The 26,998-nt window shown below is 33.4% G+C and overlaps 1 protein-coding gene across 1 annotated transcript in view; it reads right to left on the bottom strand.

The window, feature by feature from the left end:
• Positions 1 to 22,007: 22,007 nt before the first annotated feature.
• LOC149192310 (inositol-1,4,5-trisphosphate 5-phosphatase) overlaps positions 22,008 to 26,998 on the bottom strand; it is a 211,139-nt gene continuing 206,148 nt past the window's right edge. Inside the window, exons 6-7 of the mRNA XM_089404538.1 lie at positions 22,701 to 22,901; positions 22,008 to 22,586 (exon numbers count right to left, since the gene is read on the bottom strand). Of these exons, the coding sequence (XP_089260664.1) occupies positions 22,371 to 22,586; positions 22,701 to 22,901 (417 nt within the window). The 3' untranslated portion in view covers positions 22,008 to 22,370. The remainder of the gene's footprint in view (positions 22,587 to 22,700; positions 22,902 to 26,998) is intronic.

Below are 26,998 nucleotides of genomic sequence, written 5' to 3'. Positions count from 1 at the left end.
TAGGTCAAGAGGAAATATCTATGATAGAGAAAAGGGTTGAATAAATTATGGAGATGTTATGATTAATAAATTAAATTAAATTATTAGGACATAAAAGGGAAAATAAAATTAAAAGGATAATCTAGGAAATTAATATATAAGAAGAATGTTAAATTTAGATTAGGAAAAAGAGGGTTGGATGAAAATAGGGGGATACGAAGAAGAGGGTTAGGTGAAAAGAATCCGAGTAAGGTGGATTTTGTTGACATACGGGTTAGATTTTGTTGACAAAAAATGGATAGTAAGTTTACAAGATTGGCTCCATTTATAACCATCTTCTCGATTGAAGTTGTTAGGATGCTTTTTGATTTCTAGAGTCTCCCTAATGACTCGCTTCAAGTGGAAAGTGGTGGAGGCCAAGATCTTGGTATTGTCAAAATCGAATTAAATGACGAGTCTAATGGGAGAGTTCAACAATAGTGGATTTAGTGGTTCGATTATGTAAGGTGTCATCAATGTGTTGTTTAAGGCGAGCTTCGAAGAATCTCCTAGTTTGTCCAATGTAAGACACCCCACAGGAGCAAGGGATCTCATAGACTCTGAGGCCCAACATAGGGTCATTCTTGTCTTTGGGAGATCGAAAGAGATGGCTAAGGGTAGTTTGGGGTTTGAATAAGGTTTTGATGTTCTTTTTTTTAAAGAATTTTAGAAATATGATTTGTAATTCTATAAATATAGGGAAGGGTGACTCCGGTTAAGGGAGGACTAATGGTAAATTTTTTAGGATTAGGATGAGGGTGGAGGGCGGAATGGAAAACCTTTTTAATCTAGGAGGAGGTGTAACCATTAGACATGAGGACTTTGGTAAGATAAGTTTTTCAATGGGAATGACTGAGAGGAAGAAATTCCAATAGCGCGAGTAACAAGGGTTTTTAGAACAAAAGACTTTTGTGAAGGATGGTGGTCAAAGGTAGCATGGAGGTACTTGCCAATATGGGCTTTCTTACGATAGACATGGTGGGTAAGAGAGCCATTGGTGAGGCGAGAAACAAGAACATCAAGAAAGGGGAGGGAATGGTTAATTCTCAATTTTCATTATGAATTGGATCTGGGGAGAAATTTGATTGAGATGGGTAAGGAGTCTATGAGATCCCTTGCTCCTGTGGGATGTCTTATATTGGACAAACTAGGAGATCCTTTAAATCTCAACTTAAAGAACACATTGTGGACACCTTCCATAGTCGAACCATTAAATTCGCCATCATTGAACACCCCCACAAGACCCGTCATTTAATTTGATTTGACAATACCAAGATCTTGGCCTCTGCCCCTTTTCACTAGAAGTGAGTCATTAGGGAGACTCTACAAATCGAAAATTACCCTAACAAATTTAATCGAGAAGATGGTTATAATTGAGGCAATATTGGAAACCTACTATCCATTTTATGTCTTCAAAATCTAACCCAATAAACCCCACCCTTCTTAGAATATTTTCACCTGACCCTCTACTTCTCGTCCCCCTGTTTTCATAAAACCCTCATTTTTCCTAATCTAAATTTAACCTTTTTCTTATATATCAATTTCTTAGATTATCCTTTTAATCTTATTTTCTTAATTTATTAATCATAACATCTTCATAATTTAATCAACCCTTTTCTCTATCATAGATATTTCCTCTTGACCTAGATCTCATTCATTTTGACCAACATTTTTATTTAATTCAATATTAATTATTTCTCATTTATTTATTAAAATCAATCTTAATTATTTACCATTTTATTAATATCTAATCTCATTCCCATTTTTTTATATGGTTAGCTTGATTTATATTAAATAAAATATTAAATTATTGTATTTTGACCAATTCTAATTTTAATAATCTTCTTATAATTATTTTTAATTAGATCTCCCATTATTAATATTTGATTGTTTTTATTATTTTTATATCGTGCACATTCCCATGGTATTATTTTTTGTCATTTCAACTCATCTTTTAATTTTACTTTTAATCATAATCTAATTATTTTAATTTATTTTAATTTTTTTATTCTTATAATTGATTTTATTTAATCTTATTTGACTTTTTCTTCTATAATTATTAACTTCTTCCCCTTGTTTTTATTTCTCTTTCTTATAATTTCTTTTAATTTTAATAATTTTCTTATAATTATTTTTTTCATACAAACTAGATTGAATATTTCTAACCAAATATTTTTATTTCTCTTTCTTATAATTTCTTTTAATTTTAATAATTTTCTTATAATTATTTTTTTCATACAAACTAGATTGAATATTTCTAACCAAATATTTTAATTTTAATTATTTGACAATTTACTTTTTCATTTGACTTCTTCCCAATAATTATTAATAAATTATATTTTGATTAACAATAACATTCACAATATTTCTCTTACATCTCTTAACCATCAAATTCTATATCTATTTATTCGTGGTTTAGCACTCTTCGTATCAGTAATATAGTTATCACTATTATAGCTTTCTACCCCGAAAATGGTTGAAATGTTCACCTGAAACATCAGTCCCCTCACTAATACTACATAGTATTCCAGAAGAAACTCTCAACGTCAACATGATTATCACTATGAAAACCTGCATACTAAAAATCCATTTATGCATTCAAAATTGTATTCTAAACAACACAATCACAGTCTTACTAAAAATTGTGTTCTGGCTAAAATGTCATTTCGTCTATTAGTTAGATTATGTCTTTTTAATTTCCTTGTTTTATATATTAAAAAAAAAACATAAAATAAATAAAAACAAAATTAATTTTGTTAGCTTGTGCTTGATTATCAAAATTTCAACTAATTTGGCATTTGGGTTATGTTACAAAGATTTATCCAATTGGCCCAATCAAAATATGGTGATTGTCATGTGCAAATAAAGCTTATATTCCTCAAAATAGGTTTGTAATAGTAGGTTACAACCATTTGTTACAAAGTAAAACAAGCTCTTTCAATGGGATTTGATCTCCAAAGGTACATTTTTCCAATATTTTTTTTATTTTATTGCTTCTAAAAGGTCCTTTAATATTATTTGAAGTGGAAAATCCATCCCAAGCTTGCTGAGATAAATAAAAAAAAAAAAATGGGTTTTACCATGGTGGGGATTCAACCCCAAAACTTAGTATTTTTTAGATTTGCATATCTTTTGAAATACTAATGTTTTGAGGTGCTAGTAGGCTCATTGGAAATCTATTTCAGAGTACTAACACTTCCAATCCATAGCCATACTTTGTTTGCACATTTTTAGGCTTGTGGGTAGCCTTGAAGTGGGCCCTAGCTTGTTTTGGTTCCACATTTTTCTGCAGAATATCACACTGACAAGTTCAAGGCAAGAAGTAAAAGCAATGTTTAGAACCATATATCAAGGGCATAGTCAACAATAATCATTCTCCTAATTGGTGAGGGATGTCACACACTAAATTTTGTGCATTTACAAGGCTTATTTCACTATTTTATTGAGTGCCTTCACTGTTGTTTTGTAATTTTTTGTTGTAGAATATCATTTTTATAGTTGTAAGCATCTAAAAAAACTCCTGAACCGCATCACCCAATAGGAATTAATAAGCATTGGTTTATTGATCTTGTGGTGAAGTTTTTTTATTGTGAGGGAAGCCTCTCGTAGCATTTTAAGAGTTGCCCTAAATAGTAGGGACTCATGCTAAGGTGATCGTAGGCACTAGCCCTGCATAGTGTCGCTTTAGCATCTTGCCAGATCTTAGCGAGACCTCTAATATTGTTAAGAAATCTATAGGGAAATGATTAGAGTGATTTCTCTTTCCTTGATAATTGTTTGTGATGTGTTTTAACTTCTTCTTACTTATTAATTTCTTTACTTTTTATTATGTTTGTATATCATCAAACAACTACCAAAACAAAAAGAACAAGAACAAAAAATATAGGCTGCAAGTCATGGCCAAAACCTCTCCAAGTGAGAGGAAAACCCGCAAATCTCTTCTCTTCCTTATAGATTCTTCAATTGATGAATTCCAAGACCAATACCCTCCTATACCAAGTCCAGCCTTTCTGAATGATGTCCTTTCCTTGAACAAGTCAAACCCAGTCAAATCTCTTCCAGTAGAACAAATTTGACCCCTAGCTACAGAATTTTCGGCCCTCCTACAGTTGTTGTTGCCACACGTGTGAGCTTCGTTTTAGCCTTCCAAGGCTTCCTTAGACCTTCACTTGGCTTTCTCTGACTTCTCTGAGCTTGAGGATAGCTTCTTATGACCTTCGCTTGACCTTATTGCCTTCCCTTATTCAAGATCGAACTTGTAGAGGAAAATCCTAGATCTGCTACAAAAACCCTAACCTTCCTTCGCACGTGTGAGAGAGAAATAGCCCGAAACCAAGTCTTCTCGTCCTCTTTCTTCTTTGTTGCCTTCTTCTTCCTCTTCCTTCGCTTGAATAAGTGAGATATGAATGTGCTTCAAGGATGTCGAGTTTCATCCTTTATATAAGCTCCTCAAAGTGGACATGGCTCCACGTTTTAGGTCAACTTGTCAATTGGACTTGATTTTTGAGGGTATTTTGACACTTTTAAAGACAAAATTAATTTTCTTTTACAAGTTACAATTTGCCCGAAGGGGTATTCAACTTATGACAATGACTCTTTTGACTTCTTGACCTAGGACAAACTCTAGAAGCACTAAATGTGTGTTTGACCTATAAAATAAAATACCTTGAGCATGAAACCCATGCTCCAAAAATATCAAGGCCGCATAGTTGGCACTCCCTGCCGCTTAGTGTAATTATTGAATTTTGAAAACTATGAACCAATGCTTACATTAGAACAAGGGTTGCAACAACATAAAAGTTTAATTTTGCACTGATAGCACATGTCGCTACAAATTTTGATTTAATTTCCCAAGACCATTTAGAGATAGAACCTAAGACATTTTACTTGCAAATATGGAGATTTAACTGAAACGCTAGACTAGGTTATTTGATAACATACCCAAGTGACTAGTCTTTTAATTCTATGGATAAAGAACATAGTTACCGATCAAACGAGAAAGTGAACTGGTACCCGTTATTTTTAGGTAGCAAAAAATCACCCGATTTTGAAAAGTGGTGATGCTAGAATACACCTTTTTTTTAGCATATTTTTGGCATTTTAAATTTTCTTATGTATCAAGAATGAACATTTTTTTTTTGATGATAGAGATTTTCATGCTGATTTTGAAAAGTTTTGAACATCAACACATTTTTTTAAATGTTAGTGATTTTCATGCTGATTTTGAAAAGTGTTGATGCAACATCAACACATTTTTTTAGAGGGCTTATTTTTGACACTTTAAATTTTTTTATGTATCAAGTGTGAATTTTTTTTTTGTTAGTGACTTTCATCTTGAATTTGAAAAGTGTTGATGAGCATCAACCCTTTTAGTTTAGAGGGCTTAGTTTTTACACTTTAAATTTTCTAATGAATTAAGTGTGGATAATTTTTTTTAAATATTGGTGAATTTCATGTTAGTAATAAAACATAAATAATAATATTAATAAAAACATGACAAAAAAAAACTTATAAAAATGTAAAGAAAAGCGTAAAACATAAAAATAAAACATAAAGCATGACAAAAATAAAAATAATAAAAACATGTTAGTAATAAAACATAAAAATATATTTAAAAAAAGCATAACAAAAAAAAAAAAAAAAAACATAAAAATAAAGAAAAATAAAACATAAAAATATAAATATAAAAAAATGACAAAAAAAATAAAAATAAAAACAAAAAAATCTATAAAAATGTAAAAGAACAAATCAAAAAAAAAAAAAAAAAAAAACATTTTAAAAACAATTAAAAAATAATAACAATAAAACTATGAAAAAAAAAACCAATTAAAAAAACACAATTAAAAAAAAAAAACAACAACAACAAATAAAAATAAACCATTGAAAAAAACAATTAAAAAAACAAACAAAAAAATAGAAAAAAAACAATTAAAATTAAAAATTAAAAAAACACATTCAAAAAAAATTTGGGCCGCTAGCCTCCCTCACCCACTTCCTGACCCTTCCCCTCTTCCTCGTCCCCTACCCTCCTTCCCTCACCCCCCTCGCCTCCCCGCCGTCGGTCCTCCCTTCTCTCCTCCCCCACCTGGCCCCCAACACCCGACGTCGCCCTCACCCCCCTACCTCCTCTCCCCTTCCCCTCCCTCCACTCCCCTCTCCCCTCCCCCACTCGGCCTGCACCCCACCCACCGCCTTCACCCCCCTCGCCTAACTACTCTCGGCCCTCTCCCTCCCCCGCTTACCCCCCTCTCCTCCTCGTTCGGGGCTCTCCACTACTCGCTGGGGGCCGGGGCGGGGACGGGAGGAGGGTAAGCGGGGCAGGGGGAGGGCCGAGAGCGGGGAGGCGAGGGGGGTGGGCGTGGGCCGGGTGGGGGAGGCAAGATGGGAGTGGAGGGAGGGGGGTGACAGAGGGGGGCGGGGTTGTATTTTGTAATTTTTTTTTTTTTGGTAACTGTTTTTTCTTTAATTGGTTTTTTTTTTTTAATTGTTTTTTTCTAATTGTTTTTTTTTATTGTTTTAATTTTTATTTTTTTAATTGTTTATTTTTAATTTTTTTAATTTTTAAATTTAAAATTTAATTTTTATTTTTATTTATTCTGTTAAATATTTTTTATTTTTTATTTTAAATTTTAATATTTTTTATTATTTAAAAAAATAATAATAAATTTATATATATATATATATATATATATATATATATATATATATATATAATTTAAAAAAAAAAATTATAATTTTAAATTTATTTTTGTACTTGTTCTGAATATTTTTGTTTTTGTTTTTTATTTTAATTTTAATTTTTTATTTAATTTTAATTTTTGATAATTATTTAACATTTTTAAATGATGTTTTTATTTTTTAACTTTGAAAAATGGTCTTTTTTAATTTTTATGTATATTATATATATTTTTTTAAATTTTTTTATTTATTTTTTTGTTTTATTTATTTATTTAAAATTTTCATTTTTACAAGTTGATTTTGATTTATTTATTTTTTTTACATCTTTATGGTTTTTTTTTTGAAATTTAATTTATTTTTTGTCATGAATCGCCCCCTTGCCACCCTTGGCTAGTTGGGCCTCGGGGTCGCCAGGGAATTTTTTTTTTTTTTAAGTTTTTAATTTTTTTAACGTTATATTTTATTTTTGTAATTTATTTTATTTTATTTTTATTTATTTTATTTTTTTATTTTATTTTATTTGGTTTTTATTTTATTTTACTCTTTTTTTCCTTTTCTTTTTTAAATTTTACATGGTATGGTTAATTTTTTTACATTTTATAGTTTTTTTTTTGTCATTATTATATTTTTTTATATTTGATTTTTTTGTCATGTTTTTTTTTTTTATGATTTAAGGATTTCTGCTCTACCATGGGTATGATTGTTAACACTGACAAAACAAAAGTTATGATTATCAAATCCAAGAAGGACACTTACGCTAATTTTATGTAAGACAATAGTAACTTGGAGGAAGTGTCTTCTTACAAGTACATAGGAATTGATATTCATCACAAGCTCAACTTGAACTATAGCATTGAGAAAAAAGATTAATGGGGGGTGGAAAGCTTATTTTGGTCTTGAAAATAATTGTAAAACGGCAAACCTCATAATGTGGGATAGAAAGAAGTTCCTCTTTGCAACTTTATCACTCATGTTATCTTATATGGATGTGAGGTTTGGGGTTGCAGTGTCTCTAGAGAACCCTGAAGAAAGATTGAGCAAATCCAGAAGCGTTTTATAACGTATAGCCTCAAAATTAAAAGAAATACACCCTATCGTATTCTCCTTATAGAAGTGGGTATTTTCCCTATCGAGAGCCTAGCTATGACTAGGCTTCTGTTGTACAAGCACAAGCTCAATAACATAGGAGACCATAGACTTCCTAAGCTAGCTTTAAATTCCAGCCAAAACCACCTAACGCTCAAATGGAGTTGGTATAAAGTCACCAGGGTCTGGTTAAACCATTGGGAGATCGACGAGAATGTTTCATTGCAAAACATTAATAACATTAAAAATATTGTTACTTCTAAGTTCAAAGAAAAAATGTGGTGTGAGAAAGATTTAGCAGCTAAAAGAAAATTAAGATATTATAAGGAGGTCATCAACCCCACCCTAGAAGATCAAAAGTATCTCTCTGTTTTAACTAGCTCAAAGAAGAAAATTAATATAGCCAAGATTAGAACGAACTCTCATGAACTCCATAGTGAAACGAGTCGTTGGGCAGTTCCTAAAACACCATGGATGGAAAGGATCTTCCATCTCTGTGAGAATATGAACATCGAGGATGAAAATCACTTCCTCTTAGAGTGCCCCACGTACAACCACATTAGATTTCAGTTTCATAATCTTTGTTGCAATACTAACCTTCCTAGCCTTTTACGTTGTCAAAATTATAGTGAGCTCGGGAGGCTTCTCTCCAAGTTTTTTTAGCATAGGAATAAAATCTTAAATCAAACTAAATGATTTGTTTCTTTAGGTCTGGTGGACCAAAGTTTGGTCTCAATAGACGTTAACCATCATCATCATCATTATTACTTGTTATTATTTTTTTTTTAATTATTTGAATTTTTGTTTTCTTTTGATTTTTTGTGTTTTTTTTATTGTTTTTTTTTTCAATATTTGAATTTTTGCATTTCTATATATTTTTTATATTTGATTTTTTTTGTCATGTTTTTTATGTTTTATTACTTTTATTTTTTTATTTTTTTCAATATTTGAAAATTTGTTTTCATATATATATATATATATATATATATTTTTTTTTTAGGGTATGTGTCGATGCTTGTCTAGCAATCCGATTCCATTATGTGCAATTTGATAGTTGATTTTAAATTTTTCATTATAATGAATCGAGTCTGCCCCACAATGTGTTAATTTCATGGTTGGTCTTCAAGTTTTTACTACAATGGATTGAGCTCACCTACACTACGTGTCAATTTGATAGTTGATTTTTAATTTTTTTTCGCAATGTATCAAGTTGTCTTAGACTAAGATTTCAAAATCTCTATACATTTAGCATTTTAAAAAAATTACTCTTGGTATAATAACTCTTTCATTCAGGTGTTCATTTTTATAGTTTTTTTAGTCATAAATTTTTTCCATAATGTCATGTTTAAAATATTTTGAAAATTTAAGATTGTTTTGTACTCATAATCTTTGGTTTTAATTTCATTGTTGAAAAATTGTCAAGATTTTTAATGTTTTTCTAAGTCATGATATTTTATCTTTAATGTTATGACTGAAAACAATTATAAATATTTTTTCTTAGCACCATGCTTGAAAATTGTTGGAATTTTAAGGTTTTTCAAAGAAGTGATATTTTAAATTTAATGTCATGCTTAAAAATCGTTGGAATTTTAAGGGTTTTCAAAGACGTGATATTTTATCGTTAATGTCATGCTTGAAAATCATTGGAAATTTAAAGTTTTTCAGAGTCATGATATTTTGTTTTTAACGTCATTACTAAAAAGTGTTGAAAATGTACCCTAAAAAAAAATAATAATAATAATAATAAAATAATAATAATAATAATAATAATTAAATAAATAAATAATGAAAATAAATAAATAAAAAATCCAACAACAACGTTATTCCGGCATCAACACTTTTCAATTTCGAGGTGTTTTGCACCAAACAAAATTATTTTTATTGTTTTTTACTGTTATTTTTTTTAAATATTGAAAAAAATAAATAAATAGATAATTCAAGGTGCTTTTTCATGTTTTTTTGGGATTTTTGGGCTCAAGTACCCGTTTTGAGGTAATAGTTCTCGTTTGATCGATAGCTATGTTAAAGTTTTCACCATCTAAAAACACTTACTAAGAGTTGAATTAAACATCTGTTTTTTTCTTTTACATCAACAATGAGGTATCAATTATGTCATTGGTGATTGGGATTAATCATTTTTGACATACCTAAAACTAATTGAGCAACAAGTCCACTATCAAGGTTATACCCTTTTTGACACTAAAAAACTTCCATCTTGTTAGACATTTATAAATAGTTCAATGTGTTTTTATATTTTATGTCGAACTTATCATTTTCTAAAGTTTCAAAATCCTTAAAAAAAAATTAAACAAATCATTTAATATACTAAGTTGCATCCAACTAAAAACCTCTTATACATAAATATAAATTCTAATAACATATTATTTATTTATATGTTCAAAGTTTACATATAATACTAACAAAGTTGTGCATTCACAGTGTATTTTGTAATTGTTAGTATATTTTTGAAATATGATCAATAATTCATAATCAATTGTAATGTTATTCTTCTAGTATAAAAAAGGTGGCAATAAATTTTATGTTCTGCTCAACCTATATCAAATTAATTAAAATTAAAATTTATATTTTTCCATTTATAAAAATATTATACATAAAATAAATTAATTAAAATTAAAATTTATATTTTTCCCTATATAAAAAATATTATACATAAAATAAATTAAAAATTAATTACTTTAGTGGAATATGAAAAAACAAAAACGAGATTATAATGGAAATATCAAAACATCTATTATTTAAACTATGTCAATTAAAAAGAAAATATCTTTGTTTTATTTTAATTATAAATTGTGTATTAAACATGAAATAAATTCAATAATTAATTTTAGAAATCAATATTTTACTTTACAATTAAAATATTTATCTCCATAAACTATTTAATTCATATAATTAAAACAATATTGATTTAATGATTTCAACTCCGTGTTTGGAACAACCATTTCAAGAAAGAGGTTCTTAAAGCTTAAAGGCTTTTTATTTAAACTATAAACATTTTTAAAGTTCATATATATATATATATATATATACTTTAAAAATGTTCATAGTTTAACTAAAAAACCTTTAAGAACCTCTTTCTTGAAATGGTTGTTCCAAAAACGAATCAATGATTTCAACTTCGTTTTTGGAACGATCATTTCAAGAAAGAGGTTTTTAAAGCTTAAAAGTTTTTATTTAAACTATGAACATTTTTAAAGTGTGTGTGTGTGTATATATATAATTTAATTTGTTTAAAAAATTTATCAATTTCACATTGGATAATTTATGGAACAGAAGCAAGGATTCAGAAAGAATGCATTGCATTGATCTACTAATTTTAAAATTGTTGGCAACGATTAATTGAAATTTAATTCATTATTAAAAGGTATTGATGATTTTGTTTACATTTGACTTGATAGTGAGTGAAGAATTACTACTTTTCAAATTCAATTTTTGCATTCTCATTAAGACATATCATTCAAGAAATTCTATGATTTTGGAAGAGCATAACGAGCAACCATTCTCATAACAAACCAAAAGAATATCAAATTAATAAAAAATAGTACAACTTGCACAATTGTACAATTATATATAGCCCAAGTCTTTTGATTGGTCCATAGTCATTCGAACAACCAATAAAACTTGAGTTACCAAGTACGTCGACACCTTGCTTTTGTGTGTTCTGAGAGTTGTTTTGCTAGGATCTAGAAGGAATTTGTACAGGTGACTAAGCATATGGTTTTTTTGGGATCTAGAAGGAATTTGTACATGTGACTAAGCATATGGCTTTTTTGTGATCTAGAATGAATTTGTACAAGTGACTAAGATATGGTGTCCAAAGGGAAGATATTGCAAAGGCAAATAAGCCCAGAGGCAAACTTGGGTCCTAAAAAAAAACTCAAAAAAATTGACAACCTGGAAAAGCTTAGAAAAAATTGGTCATTTAAAGAGATGTCAAAATACTAGCATTTAGGTATATAATTATATAGCTAGTTTTGCAAGCCCATTATATTTTTGGTTGTTGATCCTTAAGACTTGATATGCTTTCCAATCTGGAATTTGTTATAATTCTATTCTAATTCCTTTGATAATGAAATTAAATTTAAAATCGGTTGAAGTGTTATTACAATGGAGATGTTTGGTTATTATATCATAGTCCCCCACAGTTATAAGTATGGATAGATGAAGCTTAATTCTAATTCATTTGAGAATGGAACTAAATTTAAAATCAATTTTAGTTGAGCCAAGAGGCTCATTCTACAACACAGTATGAAGCTTACTTCTAACTCATTTGAGAATGGAACTAAATTTAAAATCAATTCTAGTTGAGCCGAGAGACTCATTCTACAACCCAGTATGAGGGGATGTGTAAGTTTGTTTGTCCATCCATGCCCCTTCAAAATAAAAATAAAAAATAAAAATTATGTTCTAAATAGAAAAATAATGTTACCTATAATTAAAAAAAATTGAATATGACGAAAATTAATTAGAAGTGAAAAAAAGAAGAAGTGTGAATCAGATGTTTAAACCTTATACTTTTCAAAAATATTTTAACAAGAAATTTAAATAAACTATTCAAAGATTTATGTTAACTAATTTATGTGGATATCAACTTCATATATATCTATATAGAAAAAAAAATAGTTTTTATGGTTAAAATTTTTATTTGGTCCTATATATACACTATTTAGCATTCAAAAATACAATTTAAACAATGATAAATAATACATTGTATTTTGCACTCTAAAAAAGTTTGCACGTGAAGAAATTTGATCTCTCTCATCTCATGTTAAATCCGTACTTAAGATGAATCTATGTTGATGGTATTACAATAAGATGCTTAGTTATTAAATCATAGTTACCCAAATTAAAAATGTTAAATGAATGGAGCTCAGTTTAGTCGTTAGTATACTACATACACTTTAATTTAATTATTACAAATTTTATTAAAACTTTAAAAGAATATACATAAACACCTGGCCTCTACCATCCTTAAAATTCTTAATAAATGAGCCGCCCTTAAAATTCTTAATAAATATTTCTCATTGATTATAATAAATTATATTGTATATAATTACAAAGGGATTGGACATTGCTATATTGCCCTCCTATTAAAAGTTTCCAAAAATATGAAAAACATAGCAATCTACCTATTTGCCCCCTTACTATTATTATAAGGGAATTGTAATGCCCCCTTACTATTATTATAAGGGAACTGTGATGGAGAGCACACCACCACCTTAAAAATATGAAAATCATAGCCAGCTACCTATTTGCCCCCTTACTATTGTTATAAGGGAACTGTGATGGAGAGCACACAACACAACACACCACCACCTTGCGAAAATGGATAAACAGATGATTTAAAAAATGGATAAACAATGGATAAACAGATGATTTAATATGGAATTGTTTATTTTGTTCGGTCACCAAAGTTTATTTATTTTATCACATTTCACCTTCTCTAAAGTGTCCTATTATATTAATGTTATTTCACTAAATGTTTTCAATAAGCTTTTAGGTCTAATTATGGTGTTGGAATCGCGAGAATAAATTTGAACCGTGGATGTATTATAAGCCCATGTAAAGCCTTGAATACAATAAAAAGTTGCAAATGCTAGACTAGTCAGATCTCTTTGAAATGTTGTCAGAACTATAAAGTCTTCATGGTCTCTCTCTGAAATGTTGCCAGCACTATAGCCTTCATAGATTCCACTATTCTAGTTTTGAAAAAATACTCAAATTATGAGTGTTCCATTATGGCATGATGTTCGAGAAAAAAAAATGGTGTTCCATTATGGCATGATGTTCGAGAAAAAAAAATGGTGGAGAGCAATCGCCGCAATTCAGAGATGGTCGAAAATTCAATTTTATGGAACTTTGGATATCAGCAGCGGAAAACATGATAAACTCCATTGGAAAATTGCTGTAGAATAATTGGTGAAGCTTTTTAGAAGCAGGTCATCCAAAGATTGGCCAGATTACTTATTGATTAGGTTGTACAATGTTTCCCTGTATGAATTGAGCATTCACAATTAAACAATAATTATGAATGTAATAAATAGTATCATAATTACATCAGAATTAAAAATTATCTTGACGATACCGTATCAATACACGAGTTACCCAACACAATCCGGCGGTGTAGATAATGATTGTCGAATAAGACTCCCACTCTCTTCGCCAATCAGAACAAAGATAAATAAAATTTGAAAAAATATTTTTTTTCCTAATATCAACTTTATACATTGTTGAATTAATTTTTAGTCAACCAAAACTAATTGAAAGGTCAACGCATTTCTGAATGTGTTATACCATAATAATTTTCTTTCATTTTACAATTTACAAGAATCAAAAAGTACATTTCATATTTATGAAGACCAAATCTAATTACACATTTTTCAGCCGTTCCTCTTAACTAGGGAGGTATTCATAAATGGTACATGGACATTCTCAATTTGAAGAGTCCTCATAAGAAGATTCGGATCGGTAACCCATCTGTTTAGCATCATATCAACTAACATTGTCGCGTAGAAAGGCCTTGACTAACAACTCTAACTCTCCACAAGATTAGAGCACAATGCTAGTGAGACCAATGATTTATAGACACCATCATCATTGTCTCTCAAGGTACATATCCCACCCGGGTGTTCAAAGAGTTTGACCACCTTTAAATTATTCTCATCTTGGATAGTTAGTCCTCAAAGAATATTGGTCCACAACTACTCTTATCTAGGATGCCCTACCTCATCCTCAAATAGTATCAAATGCCAGATGCTTACCCAATCCTCCATTCTGTCTTCCTAAGTGAAGACAAGAATGATGTGCATATCTCTCCCTCTCAATTAGGGAGAATACATCAACCAAACCAAGCTTGTCTCTCAAATACACAAGCTTCTTATTAGGAAGAGATTTCGTCAATATGTTAGCTACTTTCTCATCAGTGAAGATATATTGTAGTTGCAACACACCATTTTGTACTAGCTTCCGAATGTAGTGATACTTGTTGTTGATATGCTTTGTCTTTTCATAAAACATTGGGTCTTCAAACAATCATATACAATTGGTGTTATCACAATATATCACTGTAGGGTCCATTAGTCCTTCAAATAGGTCCGATCGCAGCGTCCTTAACCAGACAACTTCTCTGCTTACTTCACATGTTGCAATGTACTTCGCCTTAGCACTACTCAAAGCAAGTGTATCTTGCTTTATCCATGAGATCATGGAGGATACCAAACTAAAACATCCTCCTGTAGTGCTTCTTCCACCCTGCCCACTGCCTCCCTAGTAAGAATTTGTATATCCAATCAAGTGGACATCATTCCTCCTATCATATTTTAGGCAGTGGTGGAATGTTCCTTGCAGATATCTCAATATGTGTTGCGCTTCTATTCAATGATCATGCTTTGGCTCCACTTGGAACTAACTGAGAATATTTACTGCAAAACATGTCTAGTCGAGTATTCACCAAATACATCAGTGAATCAATCAATTCCCTATACCTAGAAGGATCCACGGGGCTTGATTCAGAACTCCTTAGTCTTTTCAAGTTTTTGATCATTGGGGTTATCATTGGTTTGCAATCCATCATGTCAAACCTCTTCAACATCTTGATCACATACTTTCCTTGACCTAGATAGATTTCATCAGGTCCTTGCCAGACTTCCAATCCTAAAAAATAGTGCATCAGCCCTAAATCCTTCATGTCAAATTCTGTTGCTAGATGCTTCTTACATTCTTCAATTCGACCTTCCACACCTGTCAAGAGAAGATCATCCACATACAGAAGAATGATTGATGGCTCTCCCTTCACAATCTTAATATAAAGGTTTGGATCATCAGAACTCTTGGTAAATCCTAATCTTTGTACATATGCATCCACCCTAGCATACCATGCCCTCGGAGCTTGTTTGAGGCCATATAAAGCCTTCTTCAATCTGAAAACATATGTCCTTCTATCTTTAACTTCAAATCCCAAGGGTTTTTCTATATATAATTCCTCATCAATCGTGCCATTCAAGAATGCAGTTTTGACATCCATTTGGTGGATGTTCCATCCCATTGATGCTACCAAAGAGACCAACGAATGTATAGTTGTATACCTTGCTGTCAGAGAAAATGTCTCTTCATAGTCGATATCTTCTTGTTGAGAGAAGCCCCTAGTCACAAATCTTGCCTTATACTTGTCAATACTTCCATCTGCTGCATGTTTAATCTTGTAGATCCATTTGGAAGTTACCACATATTTGTCTTCAAGCCTAGGTACAATCTCTCAAACTCCATTCTTCATTATAGATTGATATTCTTCATTCATAGCATCCTCCCATTCTTCGTGATTGACATCTTCTTTAAAAGTGGATGGCTCTGCTTCAATTAGTTTTGTCATGTAGGTTGCAAATCCAGAATATCGTTTGGGCTTTTTGTTTTCCTTGAATGTACCTTGAACTGCTCCATGACCTTCTTCATCTAGAAGTGTAGACTTCAACCAATTAGGTATTTTTCTAGTTTCGAGAATTACCACAGGTTGTATTGGTTCACAAGGACCTTCATCTTCATGGTTTGATTATTCTTCTTCCCTAGTAGCTTCTTCTTTGAATACCAGAAGTTCTTCATCATCAGAGTCCGAGTCCATAGGGAGATCTTTTGATTTCTTGAATGTAATACTTTCGTCAAATATCACATCTCGACTTACTTCTATTCGATGTCCTTCCTTTATGTAGATCCTATAGGCCTTAGAAGAGTTATTGTAGCCCACAAAGGTTCCCTTCATGCCAGATGGATCCAGCTTCTTTCTTTTGTCCTTAGGTATATGTATATAAACAAGACAACCAAAAATTCGGAGATGATCTACGATTGGCTTCTTTCCAGTGAACACCTCTTCGAGAATCTTATTATCTAGAGACATGTGGGGACTTCGATTTTATATATATACAGTAGTCTTTGTAGCTTCACCCCACAGAAATTTTGGTAAATCTTGACCATGTAACATTTCTTTTACACTTTCGTCAATGGATCAATTCTTTTGTTCTACAACTCCATTTTGTTCGAGATTATATGGGACTATCAACTCCCTCTTAATCCCGGACTCCTTACAGAAAGCTATGATTTCCTTGGATGTATATTCTCCTCTATTATCGAATCTTAATATCTCGATTTTTCTTTCTATAAGGTTCTATACTTCAGCTTTGAATTCTTGAAATTTTGTAAATATTTCATCCTCGGATTTCATTAAGTAAACCCAAGTCTTCCTTGAATGATCATCTATAAATGTGACATAATATGGATGACCTCCAAGTGATTTAGGAGTCATAGGACCACAAACATCGGAATGAATAAGATCCAATATTTCTTTTGATCGTCAAGCACTACTTTCAAATGGTCTCTTAGTGTTCTTACCCATTGCACATCTTTTGCATACTCCTTCATGATCTTCTTTTAGTTTGGGGATTCCATCTACTATTGAACTTAGAGTTCGAAGGATTTTGAAATGGAGATGTTCAAATCTTCTATGCCAAAGTTCACATGGGTTGATTTCAATGTGAACCAAAGCTTGAGCAAGAGGAGATATCGACCTGTAAGTCTTCCTTCATGAATGCCAATTACTCTAGCATTTTCTATGCTTGAGTTCTTACTCCATACTACCACTTTTCCATCAATGAAAGCCACTCTATCACCTTTATCTTCTAGACTTGAAACGGAGAGTATGTTCTTATGCAAACCTAAAACAAATAAGATGTCGTTGAGATAAATATTGCCTCCATTTTCCAACTCTATTGAGGTTGATCCAATTCCTCTTACAAGGTAGCTCTTATTATCTCCAAGTTCTACGAAGTAAGAAGATTTTCCTTTTGATAATGTCTTTAGTTTCTTGTGATGACGAGTCATGTGTCTTGATGCACCACTATCGATCACTCAAATGTTCTCATCTTGAAATGTTCCAGTGAGTGTCAAGAAGAGTCCTTCATCCTTTGCCTTGGTCACTTCCTTCTTTGGAGTAAATAGAAGACTCCATGCTTACTTGATACCCTTCTTGGGATGGCTTGCTACCTTTGAACACTTCTTGAGGAACTTCTTTAATGTAGTAGAGATCTTCACAATGCCCTTAGCCAAACTTAGCTCTAAAACGATGTTGAGAAATCTATAGGGCAATGATAGAGTGATTTCTCTTTCCTTGATCACTGCTTGTGATGTATTTTAACTTTTTCTTACTTATTAACTTCTTTACTTATTATTATGTTTGTATATCATCAAACAACTACCAAAACAAGAAGAGCAAGAACACATAATATACGCTGCAAGCCATGGCCAAAACCTCTCCAATTGAGAGGAAAACCCACAAATCCCTTCTCTTCCTTGTAGATTCTTCAATTGACGAATTCCAAGACCTCTAGACTAAGACTAATACCCTCCAAGACCAAGTCCAACCTTTCTGAATGATGTGTTTTCCTTGAACAAGTCAAACCCGATCAAATCTCTTCCAATAGCACAACTTTGACTCCCAACTGCAAAATTTTCAGCCTCGACTGCAAACCTGAAATTTTCGGCCCTCCTACAGTTGTTGTTGCCACACATGTGAGCTTCGTTTTAGCCTTCCAATGCTTCCTTAGACCTTTTCTTGGCCTTCTCTGACTTCTAGAGCTTGAAGATGCCTTCTTGTGACCTTCGTTTGACCTTCTTGCCTTCCTTTATTCAAGATCGAACTTGTAGAGGAAAACCATAGATCTGCTGCAAAAACCCTAGCCTTCCTTCGCATGTGTGAGAGAGAAATAGCCCAAAACCAAGTCTTCTTCATCCTCTTCCTTCTTTGTTGCCTTCCTCTTCTTCTTCCTTCACTTGAATGAGTGAGATATGAATGTGCTTCAAGGAGGTTGAGTTTCCTCCTTTATATAGGCTCCTCAAGGTGGATGTGGCTCCTCATTTTAGACCGACTTGCCTGCTGCCAGGCCAACTTGATCTTTAAGGGTATTTTGACACTTTTAGAGACAAAAATAATTTCTTTTACAAGTTACAATGTGCCCGAAGGGGTCTTCAACTCATGACAATTACTCTTTTGACTTCTTGACCTAGGACAAACCCTAGAAGCACTCAATGGGTGCTTGACCTATAAAATAAAAGACCTTGAACATGAAACCCATGCTCCAAAAATAATAATAATAAATTTCTTTCATTTAACAATTTACAAGAATAAAAATGTACATTTCATATTTATGAAGACCAAACCTAGTTACAGAATTTTTAACAAATATGTGCAGTAACAAGACCCTTGGAAGATGAATCCAAGCATCACCTCGATGCATAGATATGATTTCACATTAATACAATAGCATCCGTAGAGTTAATCATCTCTAGTCTAACAATTTTAAAGAGACTAAAAAGCGAGCTTATTTAACATATCTCAAGTTACACTATTGCCTCACCATTCCTTCAAAATACAAGATCTAATTGACACTTTTGATCACAAAAAACAAGTGGGAATATACCTCAGATTTTTTTCTTTCACGTTTGCCTTGTATAGAAAATTTGGAACAAATCTTGATGGTATTGTTGGTTCTTCATAAGGCACATAAAATTACTAAATCATTAACTAATATTGTCTTTAAATCATTTTGTTGAGATACATTTTTACCAATGTTCCACCAAGTTTCCAAGACAAGGAGATGTCGAAACAGAGAAACACACAGGGGAGACATGTGGGAGCACCCCCAAATTTTAGGGAAATTCAAGGGGGGTGCCAAGGTGTGTGTGTGTGTGTGTGTGTGTGTATATATATATATATATTCAATAATGAGATACATTGTTTCATATCACAAATGATTCAATGAAATAGTATAATATTGTATAGATTGATTTAAAATCCTTTATTCATCATTATAAAATCTGATTAGTACTAGCCCCAAGGGTTAGCTCAACTGGTCAAATAAGTGCCTCGTTGTTCCGGAGGTCACAGGGTCAATTATCCCCGAAGCCCTTGGGGTTAGGCCTCGCTATTGGCCGCGGGGCTTGATACCCTTGATCAAGCTCAAATATTTTCGTGGACGTAGTGGCCACCCAGTGACCGCGGGTGTTTGTGAACCACCAAACAACCGAAAAAAATAAAAAAAAAATAAAAAATATGATTAGTACTAAGCAAAATAGTATATATTAAAATTTGAAGACTAAAATAGTAAATTGAAATTACTCACTTAAAAATAGTAAATACTAAAAAGTGACGAGTGAAAAACTTGGTCTAAGGTCATCAATATCTGAAGTCAAGACTCAAAAGTTAAAACTAAAAACAAGCAATGGGCAAGGTACCAATGTTATTAAAATTGACTTAGTGATCGAACCAATAAATCCCAAAATTGGGTACTAGACAAAAACTAGACCCAAAAACTGGTCAACAAAAAAATACATATATATTCAAAATTTGAAAAGAAATATGTAAGTATTCATGCGCATCCATATGAATCCAAACCATTATACACAAATATGCAAAGTTTCATATATATATATATATATATATATATATATATATCAAGGACACATATAACCAAAATAGCACCGAGTGCAATCCATATTTGACCAAAAATAAATCAATAAAGAGGCCCTAGATGACCTCTAGAGTCCAAAAAAAATAATTCTACAACAAATACCTACACATCATCAAAATATCATTGCATATATTGGGATCCTCATCATCGATATCACCCTCTTAACATTAAAATAAGATAGAAAAATCTTAACATGTCAAGTCGAGATCTTTGTGAATGACAGGTACAATTTTACTAGGGTCATGACAGAGAAGTTCAATAATATGTACCACCAACATTGAGGTACATAGAAGGCTTGTTCTTGATTAAATGTTAGTTCCATGCCTTCATACATGATAGAATCCAATGGAAACGTTGCAATCCCCCAAATCCTGAAAATTGTTAAATCTATTGGATTTTGAGTGGGATCTAAAATTCTACTTCTCCAATAAGGTCAAAACCACTCGCAAACATACAGAGTCAATTAATGGCAATGTTAAAAATTTAAGTAAAAGTGACATTCTCCTTTAATGTCACTTTTACTTTAAGAATTTAACATTATCATTAATTACATAGCATTAGTAGGGCCCTAAGATTGAATATTAGGGTTCCCCACTTATAAATTATCGTTTTCAAACAAGATTCAATGGGGATGTGTGGCCCTTTTTGAAGGGGAGCGCCCACAAGCACCCCTTTTGGAGAAATGCATCCCCCACATTGGGAGAAGTTCCCCCCTTCATCTCCCCAAGTTTCCCCAAAAGGGGAACATGGGGAAATGTTTCCCCAGACGTCCCCCCGTCGCAGGAGCATGGGAAACATGGGTAGCTCACATCCCACCCTTGGGGACGCATCCCTGTGGAACACTGGTTTTTACCAAATCTCAACTCAAATTTGCAAGTGATTTCCAAGAGAAATTTGTTCAAGCACATAGAGTGCAATTATGTTCTTCAACAGCCAATAGCTACCAGAAAAGTTGAAGGCTTAATCAGAGTTGAATAGTAATGTAGCAGCCTAGTAGAGTGCTTGGGGCATGACCCTTGTGCTCAAAAATAAACAAAATCCATCACAGTTTAAATTAGCAGCGGAACAGAAAACTTGGGTTATCAAATAAGCATGGAATAGTGCAAGGCATCCAAATTTCTCTGCAACCTGTTGTTTGTGGGAAACATTTTGTTTGTAAAGCTACCACTTCATTGCCAATCCCTGCTTGAATAAGGCTACCACCACTGGCCTAGAACAACAACGATATTTCTGAATACTAGTTTGAATGCAATTAAGACTTTCACCCTTCCATGAGAAAGTTGCATTAGACTTGATAAGAATTTTCCTGGTACAAATATATATTCCCAAAATATACGTTAGTTATGCATCATGCCAATTTTAAGATAAATATAACAGAAACACCCAGAATAACAACAGCTGTCAGAAAAGGTTGAATGATATCTTCTTGTAACCAATAAGTTACCTTTAAAGGCTGACTAAATTAAATTAATCAAATACCATTAGCAAGCAGTAGAAGTAAATGAAACAGCCCAAGCTCGATCCATACAATGCAATCTACAGCAAATCAGACTTGAACAAGGTTGTAGGAAACAGGCAGCTATTCTCCAACAAATCTTTCTTCCAACTAGGAATTTGAACAGAAAAGAATACACCAAATGCCATTGCAAGGATCCCCTGGTGAAGCAGTATCTATCTTTACGGTGATTCATCCCATCAAGAAAACATAACAATTTATACTACAAAATAAATACACAATGTTTTTGTGAATACATTATTTTACATGCAGGGGCTGCAGTTGCTGGGAAAGGGAAAACAGATAATGGCCAGAGATACTGAAGAAGACAGTTGAGATGTTTTCTGTAATGCAAAAGGTCCATCTTGATTAATTAAAAATATATCACCGAGCATGATTTCATCTGACAAATTTACAAACCGAGGGGTGAGCTCATGTTATCCATCCAATCGACAAAGCCTGAAGAGATATAATATTATGTTCCAGAATGAGCCCTATCCTATAGTTTGCAGAAAATGTGCTCAAGGGCCACGAGGAAGTCTTCATGACATAGAGACTTTTAGTCAACATTTTTTGGTTCTATGATAAGCTGGAGGTAAAGAAGGGCAATTCTCATTCATATGTGGATACGGATCGATAGTATTATATCCAGGTAATTCCATGCGGTACTCTCCAAGGATCTGACAGAAAGGAAGTTGCACCTCGTCATTTTCATTGCACCAGCTAGGCAGATTAGTTATGTTGTCATCAAAGAACCTAAGCATGTAGGCATCTCGTATCTGCAGAAGTGTAAATTAGCAATTAAGCTCCATAATGATCAAGACAAGTATAAGGAACATGACAACAAAAACAAATATTACAAGCCTTTTAGGTGAAGCATTCTCTAAACTTACTGTGAACTCAGTGACTTGAATAGAGCTAGAAATGGGATCAAATAAGCCTGCCTCTTTGTACATTTCAAGAATAAATGCAATGCAAGATGTAGACTTCCCATCACTATAAAACCAATCATCCTTCTCAGGAATTGTCAGCAGCTGATCAAAGGACATGCCACGCTCTTCAGTCTCTATTAGAATTGAAGGTAAATCCAAGTCCTGTAGAAAAAAGTAGCGATGAATGCTTAGCAAATAATATAACCATGCAAGTTGTTGCAATTGAAGCAAACTGAAGGAAAAGATATAAAATTGGTCCTATCTATCACGCAACAATATTTGAATTACAAACAAAGGCAAGGGAATTCATATAACAAACAATGAATCAGCATCTTCAAATTTTATTCAATTAAATAACGATTTCAAATTTTTACACACACACAGACACGTATATATACACTTTTGAATGCATAGTGACTAGTCCCTTTAACAAGAACTTTTGCAAGAAGATGAAAAATATAGGAATTGTACTGTGCCACAAATTGTAATAACCAGATTAACTGCAAATAGAATTTTCACAATGTAGCATTGAATTTTACCCCTCATGATGGGACAGTTTGTCGCTCATCAAAGTTGGGACATGCAAGGATTCCTTTTGATGAAATGGAGCATCAAGTGCTCAAGAACTTACTGATGGCTAATGAAGAGGGTAGAGCTCATGCTAGGCTTTTTCCACGTGCTAATTTATGTCACGGCCATCTTTTGCATATTGATTTTTCTTTTCCTTTCATTGTGGCCATCTTACGATTTTCCATTTTTTTCATTGCATCAATCTCCAGGGAAATGTTTGTCGGCCCTACTCAAGGATGCGGATAAAAGAGTGTCAAATGACTCAAATCCCAATGAACCAATGACAAGTTGGGCACAAAGAATGGAGATGGTATATAAGGGGTTTATAATGTGACATGGAAAATTTCAAATATGGTGTAAAGGAGAATGAACGCGTTATTTCAATCCAAGTTTTCCAAGTAGTGCCCTCCTTCCTTATAACCCTAAGGCCTCAAGAGAGGTCCCACTGGACTAGAGCTAAGGATTAACCCCCATAGTAAGGTGAGAGAACAAATTTACAATCAAGATTCGTCAATCTTCTAGATCACACCTTTATCCATACTTAATGCATGAAACAACAAGTATAAGCACCCAATTACAAAGTGATCAAAGTACCTATTGAGTAGTCGCCCACCTTCATCTAAGAGGAATGCCAGATGGTGAGAGGTGCATGGTTGATGCAGATGGAGGTGGCATATGGCATATCATCATCAAGGCTCGAATGTCCATGGTTGTTGGGTAGCTGGCTGTGAAAAGTAGGGGAAAAGTTTTCTCCTATTAAATTACCCATTTTGGTGGGTAACATGCCTCATAATAGATGACCCCCTTCCTTCAAGAAGTAAGCTAGATGATGGAAAGCAACGACTAGGGCATATGTGGAGCGTTCCGAAGCATAGTTATCTGTGGATTGTCAAGGTTGTTGGATGACAAGTTAAACAAACAGGAGAAAATTTTCCTCCTAGGGGTTACCCACTTAGGTGGGTAACACATGTCAAGCTTTTTCATCAAGTATTGCTCTGACTCCATTTGCCCAATGGGCAATATACTAAATCTTGCTTACCTTCTCACCCTTTTATTTAAAATGAATCATAACACACACAAATCGCTAATCTGATTTTCAGATTTGTGATAATTGAGAGATTAGTGATTTGATCTTAGCAAAACACTCCTTGCACTGGAGGACAGTAGGCCCAAAGTGAAGGGAGGTTCTACTAATGTGACAGTTGGTAGAAACTTCAAATGGTTCCCTTAGGGTTTATACTTTGGATGATTGGATTTATATTGTGTGCAGATATAGGAGGTAACACACTGAATAGTAAATACATCCCACCTTGACTATGCAGTCAAGATCCCCATGGGTCCCAAAAGACTCCAACAGTGATCTAGTGCCCAGTTCACCCCCCTTACCCTCAACCATGAAACTCAAGAGACTGTAATGTTCCTAAGTAGGAATGAGAGTGATATTAAGCAAATAAATAGTGCAGCAGCATATAAAAATAAAAACACACATCAGACATCCATGAAAATGTTGCCACTCAGGCACTGCTAAGCAGTGTTGCACACATCGCGATCGGGATTTAATCGGCGCCGGGAAAAAAGCGGAAAAAATCGTTAAAATCGGGAAAAAAGCGGAAAAAAGCGGGAAAAAATCGTTTGGCACAAAAATATTCATTTTTTTTCAATTTTTTTCAATTTTTTTAATATCTAAACCATCTACAACATAAAATAAATACATTGACACATAAATATGATAAAAAACTAATATATAAGATGTTTAATATCATTTTTAGCGCTAAAATCACACATAACATTGAATCATGTCCTGAATAGTAAGTCCTGAGTCCCAAGTCCAACTCAGCCTCAAAATATCAACAAAAAATATGATAATGTATCTCATCATGTCATAATGTCATATACAATAAAATGAAAGTCTAATCCTATTGATTTCCTCTGCCCCTCTTGCGAGAAAATGGCACAACTTTCTCTTTCCCTCTAGATGTAGAAGCTAGTGCCTGTGGTGGTGGAAATGGCAGTGGAGTCTGACGTGCTCTAGAAGCTGAAGAACTAGTAGTAGCAGCTACAGGAGGCTGAGGTGGACGGAGACCACGTCCTCTACTGGTGGTAGTGGTAGCCCGGGTAGCCCGGGTAGGCGGTGTCACCTCCTCCTCCTGCTCCTCCAACTCCTCCTCCTCCTGCTCCTGCTCCTGCTCCTGCTCCTGCTCCTCCTCCTCCTCCTCCTCCCCCTCCTCCTCCCCCTCATCCTGCACTAACCAATCCTCAGTGGGATCCATGAGAGGCCTCTCGGTCTCAACCCTCCATTCAGCAGTGGTGTCAATCCCATCCAATGAGATGGCTTCCGTATCAGGTGTCTTCTCTAGTTGTTTCACCCACAATCGAAGATTGTAGTAGACATAGACCATGTCATTAAGTCTATGGGACTCCAACCTGTACAAAGTTCATGAAATAATAAATTAATAATTAATATTATAAAAAAAATATTGTTTAAAACTTTAATGAATTCAAAAATTTATTTGGAAATTTGCAATATTTTAAATGTTTAAGTGTTAACCTATTGCGCTTCTTGTTGTGTATTTTTTCAAATACACTCCAATTGCGCTCACATCCCGAGGAGCTGCATGTTTGGCTGAGGATCCGCACGGCAAGATTTTGCAAAAGGGGTACTCTGCCACCATACATCTTCCACCATGCGTCTACAACAAAATTACAAAGAAAATTTTAAATAAACATAAGAAAAAAATGGAATTTGAAGAAACAATGAAATTTGAAACAAAGTTACAAAGTACATACTACAAACTAAAAAATACCTGGCATTTTAACCGTCCTATCAATGACAGCCATCTCAAAGCCAAATGTGCCAGCTGACAACTTATATTGCTCAATTTGTCTAGAGACCTCCATACGTTCTTCTGAAGTTCTCACCATCTTCTGGACACAGGTTAATAATCCTTCCACGACCTCAACATCAAAATTAAACCCACATGCATAAGAAAATGCAGGGTTCAGGAAAAGGCCAGCAGCATGAATGGGACGATGGAGTGTGTTGTTCCATCGCTCATCAATGACGTTCCATAGGAGTTGTCTCTGGAACCCATCATCTCCCTTGTCATCATAGTAGGACCGAATGGCTTCTTTGGCCCTATCCATGGCTTCATACAAATAGCCCATTGCGGGCTTCTCACCATCAACCAACCGAAGCACCTTTACCAAAGGTTCTGTAACAGCGCACACCTCCTGCACTCCCGCCCAGAAGTCCTCCTGGTATGAAACTAGTCTGCAGACGGCCTCTCCTTCTGGTTTGCGGCTCATTGACGAAGCACGCCACTCCTCTGAAAGAAACATTCTCTTCAAATCCCACATAGAATTCAAGAGGGATTGAAGAGATATGAAACTCGTCGCAAACCGTGTAATGGCGGGGCGCACCAACTCTTTGTTGTTGGTGCATTTTCTCATCAAGCTAAGCACAGATGTGTGATTGTAAATAAATTTTGTGATGCTTTTTGATGAGTCAACAACCTCTTTGACAAAGGGAATTTTCCCAATGTCCTCTAACATCAAATCAATACAATGGGCAGCACAAGGTGTCCAAAATAAAGTAGGATGCCTGTCCATAAGCATTCTACCAGCAGCAACATAATTTGCAGCATTGTCCGTTATGACTTGGACAACATTTTCTGCACCCACCTCCAAAA

Source organism: Pinus tabuliformis, chromosome 2_2 (assembly GCF_031772625.1).
Source record: "Pinus tabuliformis cultivar Carrire ecotype Pingquan chromosome 2_2, CPIR1, whole genome shotgun sequence".
NCBI lineage: Eukaryota > Viridiplantae > Streptophyta > Pinopsida > Pinales > Pinaceae > Pinus > Pinus tabuliformis.
Note: the sequence above shows the minus strand (reverse complement) of the source record. Positions and strands in the feature narration are given on the sequence as shown.